Genomic DNA, 21,301 nt, shown 5'->3' with positions numbered 1-21,301 from the left:
AATCTAATCACTTCTGGAGAGTCAAGGGAAAGCTTTGAGGAAGAGGAGACATGAGCTGAGACTTATAAAATGAATAGGAATTACCAACGCAGAGGAGGGAAATAGTAGATCTGGGCCTTCCAAATGGGAGGAACTCAGTTTGTAAAGGCATAGAGGCAGTGTGCATGTAAATCTGAATGGTGAATGGTTCAGTATTGCTAGAGTGACCGCAGGTATGTGTATGTTTGTGTGTGTGTGTGTATTCCCACATGTATGCACTGGTGCATGTGTGGGCACCTGTGAGGGAAATTATGCAGAAATTAGCCTACAGCTGTAAGAAAGACGAGGATGTGAGAAGCCAGAGGGGCAAGGTAAGGCATAGGATCTTATAATTATTAGATCTAAAAATTATTTAGAATTTTATTTAGGGTTAAAACAGGAAAAGATAGAATAATTCAAATGTTACAGATCTCACATATAGAGAAGATGTCAAAACACTTAGAGTTAAGTAAAAAATGAAGTTTAACTTACAATTATGAAATCAAGTTACCTTATCTTTTTGATGAAAAGTACTCTCGATTTACTCTGTTGCTATATTCTTAAAGTTTGTTTCTACCCTCAGCACCTTATAATATCTTTTTTCAGTCTTAAAAAAGACTATCGCACAAAGGTTTTCTTTCTTACAGCTTTGGCTAATTTATTTAAAAATTGAATTTCTGATGATAGGTTTGTAGAGATTAAATAATTAACACAGCTTGACAAAGGGGAGAGTTCAATCTTTTGACTGGCTGAGGAGTACCCCAAACCATGATCTGGTATAGGCTTTTATCCCTTTGATTTATTTGACCTAAAGATAACACCATCCCAGCTTTGTCTGTGTTGCTGATACCTTTCACTTCAAAATAACATATTTTCAAGCATTATGCAACATGCTTTTGAATAGACAAAATGGGTAGATAAGTATATACTTCATAAAATATTAGCTGTTCTGCCACAATGCAGTATATGTATTGCTGAAAATCTGGCTTTAGGTAAGATTGTACTCTTAAAAGAAGAGGGCTTACGGTAAAAATAAGGCAAACCACTCTAAACTTAAGGGACTTTATTAAGAGTTTTAAGAAAAATAACAACAATCCCAATAAACTATTTGTACAGTTAAAAAGATAAAATAAGGAAATGCTGCAGTGAGACTAGTCTTCACATAAAAATAAGGCAAACCACTAAACCTAAGGGACTTTATTAAGAGTTCTACCAAAAGTAACAACAATCCCAATAAGCTATTTGTACAGTTAAAAAGATAAAATAAGGAAATACTGTAGTAAGACCAGTCTTCAGCTTGATGAAGGGGATGTAAGGAAAGGTGTGGGCTGTTGGGTTATGGAGACAAGGGTACCACATGTGACAGGTTTCAGGTGAAGGGAAATTTGCAGGCTTTGTACAAAATGTGGTTTATCATTTTCTGTTTTTGTCAGGACCCGAAAGTGACTCATGAAGGCACTTGCTGGCAGAAGCAGATGGGCTGATCAACTAGGAGGGAAAACCTCCAGATTCATATATATGTAGCTGACTCACAGATTCTCCAGGCTTCCTATCACTAAGTCACAGAAGCAGGGAAGCTCTCCTTGCCCCTTCCTGTTCTGCATAATGCCCCTCTATTTTGTTCGGATTTCTCTTTAAGATTGCATTTGATGTCGATTTGGACTTGATTTCACCTGAATAAAAAATGATGTTCGGGAGAGTAGGTGGGGTGGGGAGGGAGGAAACAGAGGAAGCCCTGTGCTGCCCTCCTGGGGTTAGTGCTCCTTCATTCTCCAGCTGCCTGGCCTCACCCCAGGGTAGTCTCCATCTGGCCTTTCCATTCCTTTGCTAAGGCCGTTATGCAGTGTTCTTCCATGAGGACTTTCCAGGTTTTCCCATGATGCTGAGATCTTGCAGCACTGAATCTTCCTCAGTTCGTCCACAGCGAGCCAAGGCTGGAGACTCGGAAACCTTCACACAGTCTTTTATGCTCTCCATTTTCCAGTAATGTTCTGTGAATTCACTGTGATTTATGACCTTGGAGGAAGCCAGGTCTGCAGCATTTTTGTAAAATCCAGCCCGTAATGTTGTTTGTCAAACTGCCATTTATAGCTTGGAAAATTTTTCTCTAATCTACTTTGCAGAAGTATGATGTGTCTTCTCACCTTAATTGTGACCCCAGATGGTTGCCTACATGGGTAACAGAGGGACCCACCCCCACCATGTCCAGATTTTGCCTTTGTACAGCACCAGAACAATAATAGATGGGCATGATTAGTAGTAACCTATTCTGGAAAAATAGTTTTTGATAATACTGTTTGAAAATTTTATGAGAAATAGATAACTTGAAATAGGTCTGTTTTCATGTGTAGATATAGATTTAAGTGGGAATTAAAAAAAAAACACACAATGAATTAACCATTTCTCCCTCATCTCCTAACTTCACTGCTTACTCGCTATAAACTCATGATTTCAAAACTTTAGTTTTTTGAGAGTCAGTCAGAGGTTATGGATGGGAACAAGCTGTAGAAGGTGAATTCTTCCAGGATAGGACAAAGTCTTATTCATATTTGGGACTCCAGTCCCTGGCACAGAAGGTGGAACATAAGAGGTACTCAATATATATTTAAGTTAAAAATGCAGTGAATTAAGGGACTGGGTCTAAGAAATTGAGAGGGAATGGGCAGGACCCAGGGAAATATCTGGAAATCTATAGAAAAACCACGGTAACAGAACCAGCTCTGGAAAATCCAAAGTCAAAGCAAATGGTGGAATCAAAACCAGAGAGGGAGTGAGGAGAGAGAGGGCAAATGGGAACCAGGGATAAAGCTAAGAGTATACTGAACAACCTGAGGCAAGCAACCTGCAGGTGTATGGTCTGTGTGAAGAATACGTGAATTCTGAGGAGAAAAGCCCTCAGACTTTTCTGTAAGGCAGAGACCAATTACACAGGATTTAGAGTTTAACTTTCTAACATTGCCGTTGGTCTGCTTTGCCTGAAATGTAAATTTGACCTTTTTTCTTTCTTGTTCAAAATCCTTCAACTCAATTCAGTAGAATAAGTGGTAAAAGGCCTCTACTACACACCAGATGTGATGAAGAAGATGCTATCTGTGACCTATGGAGTGTTGTAGCCTAGTTCTTTGTTCTGTTTTAAATCTACCTGCAACCCCAAAGTCCTATCACCCCTGTTTATTCAATAGCTCTGTATTTCCTTTTGTACATATTTTGCATAGCATACAAAGCCTGGTATGACTTGGTCTCTGCTTCTTTATTTTGGTTTTAACTCCTACCATTTTCCCATGCCAGCTCTATAATGTCCAATGATTTAAATAGTTATTTTCTTGACTCTGTTATCTTTGCACCTGCTCTGACTTCTCCTGGATAAATCTTCATTGTTCTTCAAGACGCACAGCAGTTGTCACATACTCCAGCAGGCTTCTCAGAATTCTCTTCCTAACTCCCCCAGGTTGGATTAGAAATCTTTTCCCTAGGGCTCTCACAGCATCCTAAACTGATTTCTAGGATAGCCTGGATCATACCATATGAAGGTATTTATATTCTACCTCTCCACCTAGATGGGGAGGCTTCTAGAGGGAAGGGACCATGACTATTGAGGACAGGCCTGATTTCTAGTTGGTGTGCAGAGACAACTAGCCGTCCACCAAACCCCACTGCACAGATTGGACAAGCTCAGCCACTGCCTATAGCCAGAGCTACACAGCTGCAAGATGAGGTCATGTGATTTGTTCTTGCCAAGAGAATGTGAGCAGCTGTGTCTCTCTCCCGGGTTAAGGTCTTTCAAACTGAGTGTTCCTTTGTCATTCTGTCTCTTTCCTCTCTACTATCTGGGTACAATGGAAGACAGGGCTCTAAGGGACACAGAGTCATGTGGTGAGAAGAACCTAGTAGAGTCACTGCATGAAGAAAAATGACCCGCCAGCCAGGATGACCTGCACTGGACCACTATTTGAGATATCATTTCTATTCTCTTAAGCCACTGAAATTTTGGTGTTTGTTTTATAGCAGCTTGCCTTCCACTAACTGATACCATAGGTAGTCCATAAATGTTGAGAGGACAGAAAGGAAGGAAAAGAGGGTGGAGGCACAAGAGATACAAAGAAAAGAGAAGAAAGAATCAGGGTTGTGGTTAAATCTACCTGGAAAGAATAGGTGGGTAGAAAATAAAGTCAGGTCCTGCATCTTGTTTTATTTTTGGTGCCACATACATGATACTATGGCATTTTCAATATTGATGTGCAATTAAAAAATTGGTGTCATGTTCTTTTACCAAATATTTATAGATAATTTGCCACTGGTAAGCTATTGCATTAAGTGCTTTTGCTGACTCAGACTTGGATTCTATTCTCAAGCAATCTACAGATCAACTGGTGCCTCATTTTTCTCCCCCCTTCACCCTCTGGCTCACTCTCCTTTAGTAACTCTGGCATTCCTGCCCTTCCTTGGCAAGTGTGCTCCTGCCTCAGGGGTTTTGTCCTCCATGCTCCATCTGTCTGGCATGTTATTTTCCCTCATCTCAGCACAACTTGTTGCCTCACTTCATTCAGGCCTTTGCTCAAATGGTATCCTTTTGAGTGGACCTCTTTAAACATCTGATGTAAACATCCCTTCTTTATCTGTTACTTTTTCCTTCTTTATGTTATTCTTAGCACATAATGATTTGCTAATTTATTTACTGTCTGTTTTCCTCACAAAAAATGTGAGGTTCCTTAAGAAAGAGATTTCTCTCTCTTTTGTTCATTGCTATATATGTCCTCTACTCTTAAAAGAATGTCTTGCCTGTACTGGACACTGCATAAATACTTTTGACTAACTAAATATTGGGGGAGATAGAATGTCAAGTAAACAGCACTGAGAGAAGGCAAAAGAACGAGACAGCTTGTTCCAGGAAGGAGGAGGTGTTCAAAGCAGGTCAAAGGAGGAAATGATTTACACAATGAAAGATGGTAAGGGAAGGGTATTTTCCCTTCCATGGCCAACCATTGCCAAGCTGAGTCTGTTATTTTCTAGCAATCCTGTAATGTTTCTCACACCACCATTTTTTTTTTTTCCGCTCTCAGCTGAATATAATTTTTTTGGAGAGCTGGAAAGGACATAGGTAATCAGCATCAATGTGGACCTGGTTAGATATATTCCAATGACAGCTCTGAAGATATCTGCCATGCTATCAGTCAGTTCTCGAAACAAAATTGTACTGAGAAATTCTTTGGTACACAGTAGACCACTCAGTTAGATACCAGTTCTCGTGTAGAAATTTCTTTCTTTCCTTAATGGTAGGAAATGGCACAATTTCATTGTCTTTAACAACTCTTTCCTCTAATATCTGAAATACTTTTCACAGGGCAAACTTACTATATTATTATCCCTCAGTTAAGATTCAGTGTAGGTGTTAAACTACTTCTACTTTTTCTTTTCAGTCCTCAGCAGATTGATGAGGGTCTTTAGTCTCCATGAATCATTTTAAAGCCTATTTGCATTTTCCTTGATGAAAGAAAAGCAAAGGAAAATAATTGCAGTTTTCAGTGTTTGTTGGGCTATTCTGGGAGCTTTCTGTGTTAAATTGAAGGGATGTGATAATCCTAAAGAAGCATCACTCATTCCTCATATCTGATTGAGATCAATATCTCATACTCTTGTCACTTAAATGCCAAACATAAGACTGAATATCCTCAAATGTATTCTTATTACTGCACATTGTTATCCTCCCTTACAAAATTTAATGCCAGCAACTTTAGATGTAAACATTTAATACGATCTTTTTCTATTTCAAACCCCTAAAATTTCCTGTGCCAACCTTACCGCTTTGAAAATAATGGTAAATATGTTAGTGGCTGTTTCTTCCCCCCATCTACTGATACCAATAGATAGGAAATGATAGTCATGTTTCCTTTAATTCTTCAATACCATGTTACATAGTGGATATTTATATAGCAGTTAAAAAGAACCACAAGAATGCACATTAAAAAAACATACAAACATGTAACAGATTAATTATGCAGTTGTTATTAGCTCTTCAATGGGACTCCTCACTTTACAAGGGGATTCACTACAGATTTTCTTTAAATAGTAGGCTCCACTAGTGCATTTAAGATATAATTAGATCTGCCTAAATTGGATTTGTACACATTTCAGGAACTTATTCATTGTGCAAAGAAAAAGCAAGCCCATGTTTGCTTTGCTACATGAAGCATACACAGCAAATATGTATCTGCTCTGTTAAGTGCCAAACACCCAGATGTTTGGGAAAAGCTGAATATTTGACCATGTGTTTGAGTACTCATCCAGGTGCTTAGCACATTGCATGTGTGGTCTGGAGTGTCTTTCACAGCAGGAAGGCAAAGGAGCACATACACTTAGACACTCTCTATCTTGCTAAAATTGATAATGGCATTCCTTTTATTGCTTGTGGGTGGTATGGGAGTAATGCCATTTACAAGGGCAATTTTACAAATCACCAACTTCAACAGAAATTTTGCAAATAATATACATGACTCTCATTAAATGGAGAGGTTTTCTGTTTTTAATGTGGCAAACAATTTACCTTTCAAGGTCTAAAATAAATACTTTAAAAATTAATCTAGAGGGAAATGGACTTGGCCCAGTGGTTAGGGCGTCCGTCTACCACATGGGAGGTCTGCGGTTCAAACCCTGGGCCTCCTTAACCCGTGTGCAGCTGGCCCATGCGCAGTGCTGATGTGCGCAAGGAGTGCCGTGCCACGCAAGGGTGTCCCCGCGAAGGGGAGCCCCATGCGCAAGGAGTGTGCCCGTGAGGAGAGCCGCCCAGCGTGAAAGAAAGTGCAGCCTGCCCAGGAATGGCGCCGCCCACACTTCCCGTGCTGCTGACGACAACAGAAGCGGACAAAGAAACAAGACGCAGCAAATGGACACAGAGAACAGACAACTGGGGAAGGGGGGGAATTAAATAAATAAATAAATCTTAAAAAAAAAAAATTAATCTAGAGGCAAGAAATTCTCCAATAGAGGGTAAACGCACTACCAAACAGCACTCTTCTGAAGAAGGTGGGATATGAAATGCTAAAACGTAAAACTTTGGCCAAATAATAGCAAACAAACAAACAAACAACAACAACAAAACATCCCAAGAAACAAACAAAACAAACAAAAATCTCAAAGCTTCTGCAGTAGTTTGGTCCAGAAATAAGAGGAGGTCACTTTAACAGCATGATCCTCACCTGAACCAAATGAGCTGAGTTTGAAAGATATTACTTTACACTTGACTATTTATCCCATGGAGACTGCTTTTGATTGCTTACAACAGATATTTACCAAACAGTGTTTAGAATTATTGAAACAAAGAATGTTGAATGCTCTGAAATGATATAAGCAGTTTTTGATAACTTTGTAAATTGGACTCATTAGGAGAAAAGAAACTAATTTATCCAAAGTAGACGCATTACTGTAGCACATATATAGAAGTAAAAGTAAGCTTCTGACATCAGTGCTTCATCTGGTGGTTGCAAATACACCTTGGTAGGCCTGTCAGCCTTGATTAAGATGTAAACAAATTTGAGGCAACTGGATGCAGTGGAGATAGCCCAGGCTTTGAATCAGACAGGCCTAAGTTGGAACCTTGGCTCTGCCTTATTCCTGGTATATATCTTGCACAACTTCTTTAACTCTGGTGAAGTTGGGGGAATAATACATACTTTGCAACTAGGTTTTTGTTTTTATAATAAATCAATGAGCTTCATAAATGAAAGGTACTTAAAAGTGGTAGCTCCATTTCAGTTTTGAAGAATTTACAAAACACAGGAAAGTAACATAGACATTTTTTTTAAGGGTAGGCAAGGGAGCAAAGAGTTTATTAAGAAACAAGAAAAGAGGTAGTACACAACCCCAGACACAGACATTTAGTTGTCCTTGGAATTTGGATACATAGCTTCATATAATGTTCTTGAGTTCCTATGCTTTATCTCTAGTGTGAGGACAGAGTAAGCAATACCAGTGTGCTGTGTAGCAGATGCAGACCTTGATAGAACTGCTGATAAAGTCATTAGCGTTGCCATCAGACGTATTTATCACAAAATAGGACAATAAAAATATGTTTTGTTAGACAGCCAAATAAGGAGTTATTATGAACACAGGCTGCATGATGAATGCAAACATTGGGTCACTTTTAGTTAGATGAAGATGTTTGTGCAGAAAGCTGCCTCAGTTAACAGTGTTTGATTGTGGTAAGAAACTATTACAAAAATACTTGTTTTCTATTAGAAAAGTATATTTTTCTCAAATGTAGCATTTTCAAATATTCCATGGGTCACTTGTATCTATGTTCCTACTAGACCCCGTTATATGTGGAAGACCCAGTGATTATAATATTAGCTAGCTTTCTAGAGCTTTCTCTGTGTGAGGCCTGGTTCTAAGCACTTGAACCGATGTAATGCTCATAATGACCTTATGAGTTAGGGTATATTATTATCCAGCTTTAACAGATGAGAAAACAAAGGCTCAGAGAAATTAAGTGATTTCCCAAAGCCACGCAGTTAGAAGGTAGTAGAAGTGGAATCTGAACCCAGGGTTCCTGGCTATAGAGTCCACATTCTTAAGTCTACTATCTACTGCTTCTGTGGAGTGAAACTAGGGAAGTTGGAGTTAGCATGAAACCTGCGTTCACAGAACAGAAAAGAATAAATGAGCAAACAGGTATACATTTGGCTTGTAACCTAGGCAAATTTATGAAGTTACAAGTTTATAAGTAATATCATTTCTATAGTTGTTTATAGGGAGCAATTCTGGATGGGAATAGTGAGAGCCTCCTCTTTCAGGGTGTGGGGTGGGGAGCTGTAGACTCCATGGGGACCCCAGGAGATGAGCAAGACAAAGACCAAAGCAACAGCATGAACCTTATTAGGTGGAGAAGTGGGTATAAAGAGGGTTCTGGGAAATTTGTCCAGAGGCTGTTTGTCTATAATATGCTCCCTGCCTTTTACTTGCACAGAAATTGAATTCAAATTATAGGAGCAAATCTCTGAACATATTTTAAAATGTTAAAAAAAAACCCAAGTGGGAGAGGACTATGAAAAATAAACAATTGATTTATTATTTACACATGATTCTTCAAAATTTATGCCACTTGTATTTGTGACTGAAAGTATAAAAAAGTGACTGTTGTCAGTTTTTGCAACCATTTTTAGTTATTCCTATTACTATTTGGATGGTAATTATTTAGATATGGTCAATCTTGGGAACAAAAACACTGCTAGTCAAAATTGTGTTTTATGAATTCTGTTTGATTAGCTATTCAGAGGATAGACTTTCAAATCAGACTAACTGGCTCACACATACTTGTTAAAAGATAATAAAGAGATTCTTTAAATCATTAAGCATGCCAAGATTTCTCATAATTTTTTCCAATATTCTAAAATTGATCGAACATTTATGATATACTATGTTAATGCACTGTGAAAAAGAATTAAAATGTGCATGCTTTCCAACTAAAGAAAAAGGAGGAAAACAATATCCTTAAATATTTTTCATCCAAGTAAAACACTATTTTTGGAGAAAACATATTGATGAGGAAGAATAACATCAGTAAACTGGAGTCAGGCAACATAACTGCATATTTCTAGGTAGGTTTTAGGAATATACCTAGGGTTAAAACATGTATCTTGATAATTTTTCACTATATCACAAAAAGTAGAAGGATTAACACATCTTCTCCCTATGGAAATCCATGTAGGAACACTTTTCTAACAGTATTTATCTATATCACTAACTATAATATAATGCCCAAAACAAAGGTCTCCTTTGCACAGAGGGATTTTTTCTATTTTGCTAAATCTGAAGGCATTTAAGACCAACGGACATATGACAACATCTATATTTTTATCTGCTAAAATGCATTCTAGATACTAAATTCTGACCAATCGTTCACTGCTCAACAGGTTATAAAAATAGAGATATAAATCAGCTTTGGGCTTTGTAATTACATGAATTTCTTTGGACTATCTGGAAACATATTAGCAAGGACTGAATTTATATTACAGAGATGGGAAGGTCCTGACATCTTGGATTCTAAACTTGGTTATGGAAAAATCTTTTTCTGGAATCCTAATGGTTAATTCATTTAATAATGTATGTCACTGGACACACAGTAGATTCAATGTTTCCTGTTACCAAGTCTAAAAGTCAGATTTATATTTTCAGTCTAAAATTCCTGATTATATTTCTGTATATGAATCTAAGGGCCAGCTGTGCCTTGGACCTTGGGCTCAGATAAATTGCTAAATAATGGATGAGGCTAAAAGTCCACTTTATAGCCAGATGGAAACCTTATAAATGGAACAAATCCTTGGTATGCTCCTGGGTCTATCTGTTCTCTATCTTGGGTTTTGAAACAATAATCTTAGCATTAGCAATACACTGCTGCACCTAATTGGCATGGAATTAAATTGGGATAGATTTGTTTCAGGCTCAAAAATTGCTTCTTTCCAATATTGGACTGGAAGACAATGATATCTTGGCAACCTCAAGCATAAACTAGCTATTTGGAAGCACAGGTGGGAAAAGCATCTGACACCTTCCGGCATCTTTCAGTTTCTACTTCCATGATAATAATTTTGTAAATTAAATGCTTTTTGCTGTATATAAACAGTCTCTGTTTATTAGGACACTTAAGCCATATTACATTTCTCTTTCTCGCTTGCTCTCCCTCTCTTTCTCATTCTCAGGTATCCATTGGGCTTTACAGAAGGATTGAGTTGTTCCAATTTGTAGGTCATCCGGACAGTCCTAAGACTGTCAGTTCTGATATTTTTGGACTTTGTGAGTGGATCAAAAAGGATGTAAATGAACCAAGCTTTCAGTTAGATGTGATTTGAGTATGCAGTACTATAGTTTAGTTGTAATAGAGTATAAAAAAGAACTTAAAAGGTCCAGAATAATTCAGACTAAAATATCTTGGGGTCTTTTCCATTTTAAAGAGAATTGAGCAATTCTATGTAGTTGAGACTGACAGCATAATGGAAACAGAGCAAATTGTAGACTTTCTCACCAGGTAACTGAATTAGCAGCAAAACTCCTAAAGCAGTCTGTTGGTTGAAAAGAGCATGAAGGAGCATTCTGTTTTCATATGAGGTGCCACTTTTCATAGTTCTTGGCCAATTATACTTAGCTACTGCCAGCTGCCATTATTAGAAAATGCTTTCTTCCCTTAAACTTTATCAATCTAGTGGGCGAACTCATGGCTACTGATTCTTCTTATTTGGATATTAGCATAAATAAACATAATTGAAACTGCTTCCAACTTTTGCCTTCTATTTATGACATATGTATAACATAAGATATCACTATGTAATCCCGAAAATATTCCTCAATATTCCTGATTGACTAATGGTTAAAATAGTGGGCAAGGTTTTAATAATCCTTTATACCTTACAGCAACTCTTGTTTTCTAGATAGAACTTCTTGTGGGACAAAGTTCATAGCAGCAACATTATCAACAGTTATTATATAAACTTAATGCAGATTCTTGTCTATATGTTTTACTTACCAGAATCAAGAGGCAACTTGAGGCCAATTTTGTGTGCTCAGGAATGGTAGAAAACACTGACAAAATCAAGCAACCAAAGACAAGAAGAAAACTGTAAAACAAAAAAGGGAGAAATCTTTTAAGAATCTTGATTTATCACTGCAGACTTAATTTCTTGTTTCTAATAAACAAAACACCAGACCCATTTGAAAGAGCACAGGTTAAATTCTAAAAGCATGAGGGGGGACTAGACATTTTGAATATCAAAATACTATATGATGTAGAATGCAAATGAAATTCTTTTGCAAATTTAGTGATGAAGGAAAATTTGCAAAAGAATTTCATTTGCATTCTACATCATATAGTATTTTGATACTACATGATGTGTGTGTATGTGTATCTCCGGGCCTGTATTTAAACGTCCAAATCTAAGAATTTGTGAATTTCCTGTACAACTCCTTTTCTAAGCAGGGACTCTGAGAAAGGTCTGGAACTGTATTTGTGCTCTCCTATCTGGTAGCACATGCTGCTACCACCTTCCTTTCAAAGAATCAGAATCTGCCTCACGTTGGCAGCTGTGGTAAACTGTCAAGTATTCTAAGTGGTTGTTAATAAGCCAATGGCTCATTTTCAGAGTGTGATATTACTCATGGATTTTGAATTATCATTCCTTTGACTAACAGCAGGAATGGAAAAGGAGGGAATGCTTTCCTCTGCTACCCATACAACTTTCCATTTCCTTATAGACAAGCTCTTAGAGAAATGACTTCCCAGCTCTCCGTCTATTCATACTATATGACAGGGAGCCGAAGTTGGAAGTAGGCCTTTTTTACCAATCAATCTTCCAACATTTTTAGTACTAGAAATATGGAATTTCCAAGATGCAGAGGGGGAGTTGAGCTTCCAAGGAAAACATCTAATAAAAGGCAAGGCTCTGTTTCAAAGGTGAAGTTACTTATCCTGAAAAGCAAGACTAAACACAAAACGAAACAAAACTAAAAAAAAACACACAAGAACCTGTTATTTGCTCTAGGCTATATTTTTCACCTTTTCTCATCTTTAGGAAGCCCATTCATTAAGCTTCCTTAAAATATCAGTTTCCATGTTCTTCGGTGTGGCAGTGGACTTACTCCTTGTCTCCTCTTGGTCTTGACTAAAATCTTACAAGTCTTTCCACTACACTCGACTGGGAGTTCCTCCCAGGGACTTAGAAACAGGGATTGGCAAATTACAACAGCCCCCAATGCCTGGTTTTGTAAATAAAGTTTTACTGCAACACAGCCCACTGTATTGTCTATGGTCACTTTCATCCTATTACTGTAGATTGGAGCATTTGCTGTAGACAGTAGGGCTGCAAAGCCAAAAATATTTACTATCAGGTCCTTCAGAGAAAACGTTTGCTGACCCCTAATTGTACCATAGATTCCTTATTTCTTTATGGCTATCCCAGTGGAAGTTCATAATTGCTCATATATTGTATGCTGATAATAATTAGTACTATGCAGGGAGGGTTTCCCATAGACTGGACACTGTGCTAAGCTTCTTTCACTTGCATTGCCCCCCATCAACCTTACAAATTTATGGAGTAAAATATCACTCTTCTCATTTGAAAGATGGGGAAACTGAGAAATAGGAATATTTAGAAACTTGTCCCAGGCTGTGTAGTAGAAACAGGGTGCAAGTACTGTGTGCGGAGTCAAGGTCACCTCAGGGTGCTGCTGAATGAAACGCACTTAGATAAGCATGGCCATAACATTCTTGTCTCAGTGAGGCTTTGGGGGGAATCACTCTGTCTCCTGAAACCAAGAGGGAAGAAGTTCCCATTCTAAATAGAAGTCTCCAAGGGGAAGAAGTACAAGTAGTGGGAAAAAACCCCAGGACACCATGTTAACAGCTATTCCTCACACTTTTGACGCATGCATCTAGTGATTTGGGATACTTGAGTTTAAATTTAAATAGACCCCAAGTGAAAGGAATTTGGAAGCTAGAATCACATTTCAGTACACCTACATGACTCCCAAATTACCAATTAGAAAATGAAATTCAGGGCTCATTAAGACAGTGGTGAGGATGCTATAGCATCAAAAAAGGACAGATCTTTTCCCTCTGGTGAATGCCATTTTTCTAAATATGCTCACTGATTCCCTGCTTACCAGAAAACATTAAGGAAAGCTAGCATGGGATAATCTGATGATTAAGATACCTTCCTCATCCAAGAGCATACCAATGGGAATTTCATGATATCTATGTGTGTGTTCAAAACAGAGCTACATCACATGTCCTTTTACTACCTCCTTCTTCATTAATATTTGAGTGTTGCTTCATCTTCCTTCATGTCATCATTTTGCCCATTTTCTTAAATCTCACCCTCCATTCTTACAAAAGTAGTTTTTGTACCAGCATTCTGCCAATGCTCCAGGGGTCCAGTTGAAGACTGTAAACCAAAGACCTGTGTGCAGGAGTGCCCAAGGGGCTATGGACATATAGACTCCTTCCTCCCTCTCTCCTTTCTTTAACTGTTCATCCATTTATCCAATCAGCAAATATTGATTTGGGTTGGGCAGGAAAATAACAAAACAAGGGCAATTCTTTTCATTTTCTGTCCTCACAGAGTTTAAGGTCTATTGAGGCAAACAGAGAAGGAAACATGTTAACAGAAAATTAAAATTCTGTGTGGTGAATGCAAAGACGGGGAAAACACAGGCGATTACAGGAACATCCAGGAGAGAAGAGATTGGGCAGGAATGGCCACTCAGATTTTGAGGTCTAGAGCAAAAAGAAAATACAAGGCATATTGTTAAAAAGTTATTAAGAATTTCAAGACTGTGGCAGCAGAGAAGGTAAGCAAGTGCCGAGCCCTTCTAAGTGCAGGCCCTGTGCCATGGCACAGAGTTCATGCTCATGAAGCCAGCCCTGAGGTTGGGGAGGCTTTCCGGAGGAAGTGCAGACCAACCTGAGACCTGAAATCCTAGCATGACTTAGGTTAATGGCTGGGGAGAAGGAGCATTTTAGGTCATGATTCTTGCAATTCATTTTTTTTTTTATGCTTAGGAATCATTTCAATTCAAATGAAAGCAAGTATTAAGTACCAATTGTGAAAGGTAGTATGCCAAGCACTACAGGAGTTACAAGACTAAATTAAAGCAGTCCGAACCATGAAGGAATTTATAATCTAGTGATGTGGGCAAGGTGAACACAGTGAAATGCAGAGGCAGATAAGCACTAAGAAAAGTGGTACAGGGGTTGAACGTGGAGGGCTGCTTGCTTAGGGGAGGGAGGAGCAGATCAAGACAGTCTTCAAAAGAGATGGTATTTGAGATGGGCTTTGAAGGAAGGGGATTTCAATGAGAAAAGTTTCTAGAGAAACATTCCAGAAGGGAGTTTCAATATGAGAAAGGCAGCAAGCTGGAAAATAAATGAGCAAAAAACATCTTCTTCCTGTTTTCATGGAACATAAAGCTATTAAATTTGACAGCAGCGAAGGTTGAGACAGGCTGGGGAGAAGCTTGAATGGCAGGGTCTGTATTTAGTTCAGCAGAGGAGACTTTGAAGAATTCTGAACAGGGTACTAGTATCATCAGAGTAGCCCTCTGGGAAAATTAAGTTAGCAGCAGCAACATACTATGATGGTATTAGTAGCACAGGTGACTTTGTCAGTAATAGAAATAGTAATAGTAAACAGATAATTTCACATCCCGTTTTATAGTTGTAGATGAAATTATAATGGTTTCATCTTGAATATCATTCTGCTCATCAGTACTTTAAAATTATGGCAGTTATTAGACCTATTGCTAGATGTTATTTTTTAATGGATTATTAAGGCAATATATGTGTGACTACATCATGAATTTATTTACTATTTTAATAACAGCATTTAAATGTAACTATTTTCTTTTGTAATCATGCATATATTCTTTTATGCATTTTAAAAACATTCTGAGGAACAAGTCACATGTTTTATCAGAATGCTGAAGGTTCCATGGCACGAAAAAAGTAAGAGATACCTGTGGCAGAGGATTAGGAAGGCAGGGGCAGGGAGCAGGAAAGTGGCCCATTTTTGAACAGGCTACTAATTTAAACTGGTAAGTTTTATGTTCAGTTTGAAAATCATGGCTTCTTTCATACATTGATCTTGAGGTATCTCAAACTGCATGTTCTTTCAGAATTATTCTAACAGCTCTTGGCCTTTATTTTGCCTGAAGCAGTCATTCATATTTTATTTCTGAGAAAATTCACTTTGATTCTGACTTTAATCCAAAACTTCTTCTTTGGAAGCCACTGATTATATAAAAGGAGAAGGGCATTCATGAAAAACAACATTATCAGTTCGAAGTAAGTCCTCTATGCTTACTCAAGGAAACTACCATCAACTTTTCTGGTCAATTAATTAGAATCAATTGGCCAGATTTAATGTGATAAAAAGCTTTACTTGGGGCTATCATGGATGGTTGTGAAACAGATAATGCCCTACTTCCAAAACATGTACATCAAACATTTAGGATGTGATGCCATCAAGAGGCTACCATCTTCCCCAAAACATTTAAAAAAAGCCATTTCCAGGATCCACTTAGCAAGATTCAAAAGGATGTAAAAATAAAGCATTCAGAAAGCTCTGTTGCTTCATCAAATGACACATGGCAAGTTACACTATTGTCATTCATACAAACACAACCCCCAGACACTCACAAACAGTATGAGTTATGCAAGCCTGATAAACACAGCAAAAGGAGAAATGGGGCTGATGTTTAAAGCAGGCATCCCATTGAGATTAGCCCATGCAGCAGGAAAATTAATAGAACAGACTGTCACTGATTGAAGCAGCTATACATCTCTACCTAGGAGGTGCTCTCTGTAAACATTTGGTGGTATAAAAGCTTTCTATAGCTGTATGGTACATGAATATATCTCAATAAAATTCTGTTATAGTTTTTTTAAAACTTTCTATGGTGTAACTTTCCATGTAGGTCAATTATACTCATTAAGAACACATTTGGGAGGGATGATCTCAAATGAAATCATGGGATTAAAATAAAAGTTGCTAATAGGAAGTAGAACAGACTTCTTAAGAAAACAATTCTTTAGAAATAACCAACAAAGGATATTCAACCCTGCCTCTGGCTGTTCATAAATTTTTAAGTGTTGCTTTGATAAAATATGTACTTCGGTATATTTGATGGAAGACTCTGTGGACGTACCATGAATGATGATGACTAGCATTCACATGCTGGCATCAGTGACCACAGAGGACCTGCAGGCTGACACGGTGCTTGCCTGGGGGACATGTCACCTAAAGAATTCAAAACCTTATCACCACAGGGAATGTCTGGGGTCCATTTGTGGTCCAGTATCCTAAATTTGCCTTTCTTTCTAAACATGATACTTTGTGAAATGTCCTTTCTGCATAATTTTTCCATAAATGGATTGCATTTTATAAATGAAACATATCTCCACACTCCACGACTTCCTTTGCAAAGCAATAAAAATCAGTATGACTTATTCAGTTGATTCAGAATATTTGATTTAAAAACTGCATGATTCTGCTTTTCAAGTACAAATGTTAAAAAAGAACCTAATCAATAAATACTATCACTGTATTTATCACTGTAATCTCTGTAAAGTAGCAAATACAGGATAATTAATGAACAATTTTTAAAAATGAAATGCATTTTACATGTGTGGCATTAAGGAGAAATCACAAGATACGGGAAGTAGTGGGTTCTGCTTACTGTGTGTCTTCAAAAGAGTGTGGCTAAGGTAAAACAGCTAGAACAAGGACAAGAGAACCCCTAGGCAGTTAGAGAGCCTTCCCTCAGGGAACACCTAGAATGTACTCATGATCCTCCCTTCCAGGATCTGGCATATCTGGTAGCTAGAGGCTTTCGACTGAGTCTACCTTCAAGGCAGGGGCTATTTCAAAATCTCTGATAGCTGATTGTGCACTGTCTATTTGAACCCTTCCAGCATCCAGAAACTTCCCAGCATATTAAGGCAGTGCAGTACTATTACAGACATTTCTATTGTTAGAAAACTATTCCCCCCTCTGAGTCAAGTCTTCTTATCTAGGACTTTTACTCACTCATTCTAGTTCAGATTCAAGAATACCACAGAAAACACAAACTCCTTCCTCCATATGACAATTTTTCAGATATTCGAAGTTGGTTTAATCATGACTTCCCTTTCAGTCTACCGACAAACCCAGTTCTTTGTCTTCTTCACATATAAAAACAGTGTCCACATGTCACTCTCATTGTCACTGCCCTTTGAAAATATCCATTTTGTTATTGCATCCCTCAGATGTGGAGATCCATTACAATCTTCCATGTGAAGCAAAATAATTGATATTTAATCAGGAACACAAAATATCTGCATTGTAGAGCCTTGGGAAATCCAAGTTCAAACTTTCTGCTGCCCGGTTATTAGTAAAAGTTTGGTTTCAAAAATTACTATTCATAGAGGATTGTCTTGAGGATACGCAGTCACTAATTTTCCTGTGCTTTACCTACCACAGCACAGGGCATGGAGCAAACTCAACCACTGACAACCTATGCCCTTGGACCTTGTTATGTTGGTCCCTCATATGATTACTTTTCTAATTGTGTTTGATTTTTTGCTATTTCCCTGAGAAGGAGTAAAAAGCATTCAACTAACTTATTTTGAAAGTTTCTCAGTAGTTTACATTGTTTTCACTCTGTGAAACATACGAGAAATTCTAAGTTTGGCAAGAAAAATTTATGTTGCTTCTAGAAAAACAATGGGGTTTTAGTTTATAGAAATAGTGATCTTATCAAATATTTATCTCTTTGCTTTGGCTGCTAGGAAGATCAAAAGTGAATTTGTGACTTTCAGTTACTAATGGTGCAGATCCATCTGGTTTACATCTTTATGGATTAACTCCACTCCTCATTTCTTTATAACTAGGCCATCTTTATCTTTTATCATATTATCTCAGTTACAAATATTTACAGGCACTGTACTAGGCATTGGAACTCAAGTATAGCCTGTGCCCTAACAGAGCTTTCAGTTTAGTGGGAAGACAGACCCCTTGCCTATTTTTATCCAAATATTCTCTACAGATTTTGTTAGAAAGCCTCATTTTTTATGGAATGATGGAGGGTATATAGGGAATACTTGACTAAATGATCAAATATGAAAATGAGAAAGATAGGTTTTTTTCTATCACTTATACTTTCCTTGAAAGGTGACTCTTAATGCTGTCTAAAGTTCTATTCTTTTTAAAGACTCAAATGACACATGGCTCAAATTTAGGTTAAAGTAAATGAAAACACATGGATTTCTCTCCCTTGGATTTCTGATATGTCTTGACATTTGTTGCTTTTACATTTTGTTATATTAATCTTGAGTCATTTATTCCTGCCATGAGGTACCAGCTCTACTCCATGAACCCCTTCAAATGTCCTAAAGTTATCTCCAAACTACAGTCCTTTTTTCTTTCTTTTTTAATAAGTCCTTACTTACGTGTCCTAAATGTCCAAACTTATCTTCAGGGTTTCTTACAAACTCTGTGGCTTGTCTCTGAACAATTCACTTCAGCAACAAATCATCCCAAATGTACTATCAGCCAGCCCATATTTCTCCTTTTCCTCAAGGAGATTATAAAACATTTTCAAAAAAAAAAAAGGAAAAAAGAAAAAAAAATGTCCAATGCTTTGCTGAAATCAATACATTTTTTTCTTTTAATGATTTTATTCACACACCATATAATCCATCCAAAGTGTACAATCAATGGCTTTCAGTAAAATCACAGAATTGTGCATTCATTACCACAATCAATTTTAGAACATTTTCATTACTCCAAAAAGGAAAATCTCATAACCCTTTACTCCCCTACCACTGACCTTTAATATTGGTATAATATCTTTGTACAATTGATGAAAAATTATTACAATATTACTGTTAACTGTAGTCCATAGTTTGTATTAGCTATATTTTTCCGGTATACCACCATATTACTAACACTTTGCAACAGTGATGTACATTTGTTCCAGTTCATGGAAGAACATCTAAAAAATGAAATCAAGACATTTTGTCTACTCTATTCCCTTGACGTAGCAAATTGGTAAACCTGTCAAAATAGGAAATAAGTATAGTTTAATGTCTGTTCTTGTGAACTTATGTTCAAGTAATTATATTTGTCTTTTGAATTGCTTGTAACTCAGTTGCTTAATATTATATCTGGAATTATTTCTAGGAGCTGTTACCAAGCTAATCAATATACAAAGTACAGGCTCCCCTCTTTTCCTCTTTTTTTGGCTCTCATATTTTCCTCATTCTGATCTTTTGCTCCTCTTATATTTTCCAAGATTTATTAAAGTTTATTAATAAAAGGTTTCCAATTTCATCCACAAATACTTTTATGTCTTATAATTAGTCTGAATCCTGCAAAACAAATTCACTAAAAATGGCCAATTTGCCCATTTTATAATTTCATTTTCTCTTAACCACAGTTTTTTCCTTGGTAGTTTAAAAATCATTGTTTGATGGAAAAGATGGAATAGGATTGGATTTGAATAGCTGTGATTTCTGTGCTCTCTTAGCACAATTGGGCCCCAACAGTAGGACTATTTCTTCTCCATTTATTTTTTCTTTCAAGAAAAAAATACTTATTTTTTTTTTTTTGGTATGCTCTGGTTTATCTGCTTGTTTACACACCTGAAATTATTCTTAAAGACTGTAGTCCTTTTTCCTTCTTTTTTAATATTTCCTTACTTACATGCCTTTTATTTTCTCTAAGTTAAAAAACACAGAGTGAAAATCTGGGTTCTTTGGAGAATTTCTGGGTGAACAAGACTGATTTCTTTTGATGCCACCGTTCTTTTTTCACTAGGCTTATTTTTTTATTTTGAGCCACAAATCCAATCTGTGCTATCTTCACAGGACACAGAATCTCAAGTTTGGAAAGTAACCTCATGGCTCCTCATAGGTATCTGTCCAGTGGTTAGGATCTCTTGTGTTCATTATTATTAAAAATATTTATTTTCTGAACTTCTAACTATGTTACCATGTTTCTTTACCTATAAACATATTACGTCTGGATCAGCCTGCATTTTTTAAGAGGTTGCAACCTCCTTGCAAAGAGGCATCGTGATAGGAAGGTCCAGACTCTTCTCAAATTGCTGCCTTATCTCCAGGTGCCCATCACAAGTCTGCATTTCTTGAAGAAACTCAGTCTGGAATGAACTGAATTGATCATGGCCCATCAAAATGAAATTGAAAATCTCTACCTTCCATAACAGCCCCGAAAACACATTTTTCATCCTAGTAGCAGTCTAAGGCTGAATGGAATGGCTGAGAATGGGATGGTGAACAGATCAAGGGAACAGAACAGAATTTCTTAAAGAGCTTGAAGGTCTGCAATTTAGAAATCCATCACAGCCAGGTTTTTACCTCTCCAAGCCCTGTTTCTGTGTCCTTTTCAGGAAAAATGACGAAATTGAAAACCAGTATGTATTGTTCAGAGGCAATGAACTAAAAATGAAAAAACAATCTTTCCCACTGTCCTATATCTACAATGCAACAGGAAATCATTATTGAGTAATTCTATTTCATGTTCTTATTACCTGAGCAAACAGAGCCACCTGAGATTATCTTACTCATTTGTTTATCTGAATGTAAGCTCTATGACGGCAGGAACCTGATCTCTTCACCACTTGATCACCAGCAACCAGAATAGGGCCTGGTACAGGTTCTAATAACTTCATTCATCCATGCAACCTACATTATTCAGGGTCTACTGTGTGCCAGGTAGTGTTCCAGGTGCTGGAATTCAGTAAT

At 37.3% G+C, this 21,301-nt stretch overlaps 1 protein-coding gene across 4 annotated transcripts in view; it reads right to left on the bottom strand.

The window, feature by feature from the left end:
- Positions 1–21,301, bottom strand: part of KCNQ5 (potassium voltage-gated channel subfamily Q member 5) — a 655,428-nt gene that overhangs the window by 239,712 nt on the left and 394,415 nt on the right. For all 4 annotated transcript variants that reach the window (XM_004475978.5, XM_071218551.1, XM_004475979.5 and 1 more), the window contains one exon: positions 11,531–11,621. In XM_004475978.5, coding sequence (XP_004476035.1) covers positions 11,531–11,621 — 91 coding nt within the window. The remainder of the gene's footprint in view (positions 1–11,530; positions 11,622–21,301) is intronic.

The sequence above is a fragment of the Dasypus novemcinctus genome, chromosome 11 (genome assembly GCF_030445035.2).
Source record: "Dasypus novemcinctus isolate mDasNov1 chromosome 11, mDasNov1.1.hap2, whole genome shotgun sequence".
Taxonomy (NCBI): Eukaryota; Metazoa; Chordata; class Mammalia; order Cingulata; family Dasypodidae; genus Dasypus; species Dasypus novemcinctus.
Note: the sequence above shows the minus strand (reverse complement) of the source record. Positions and strands in the feature narration are given on the sequence as shown.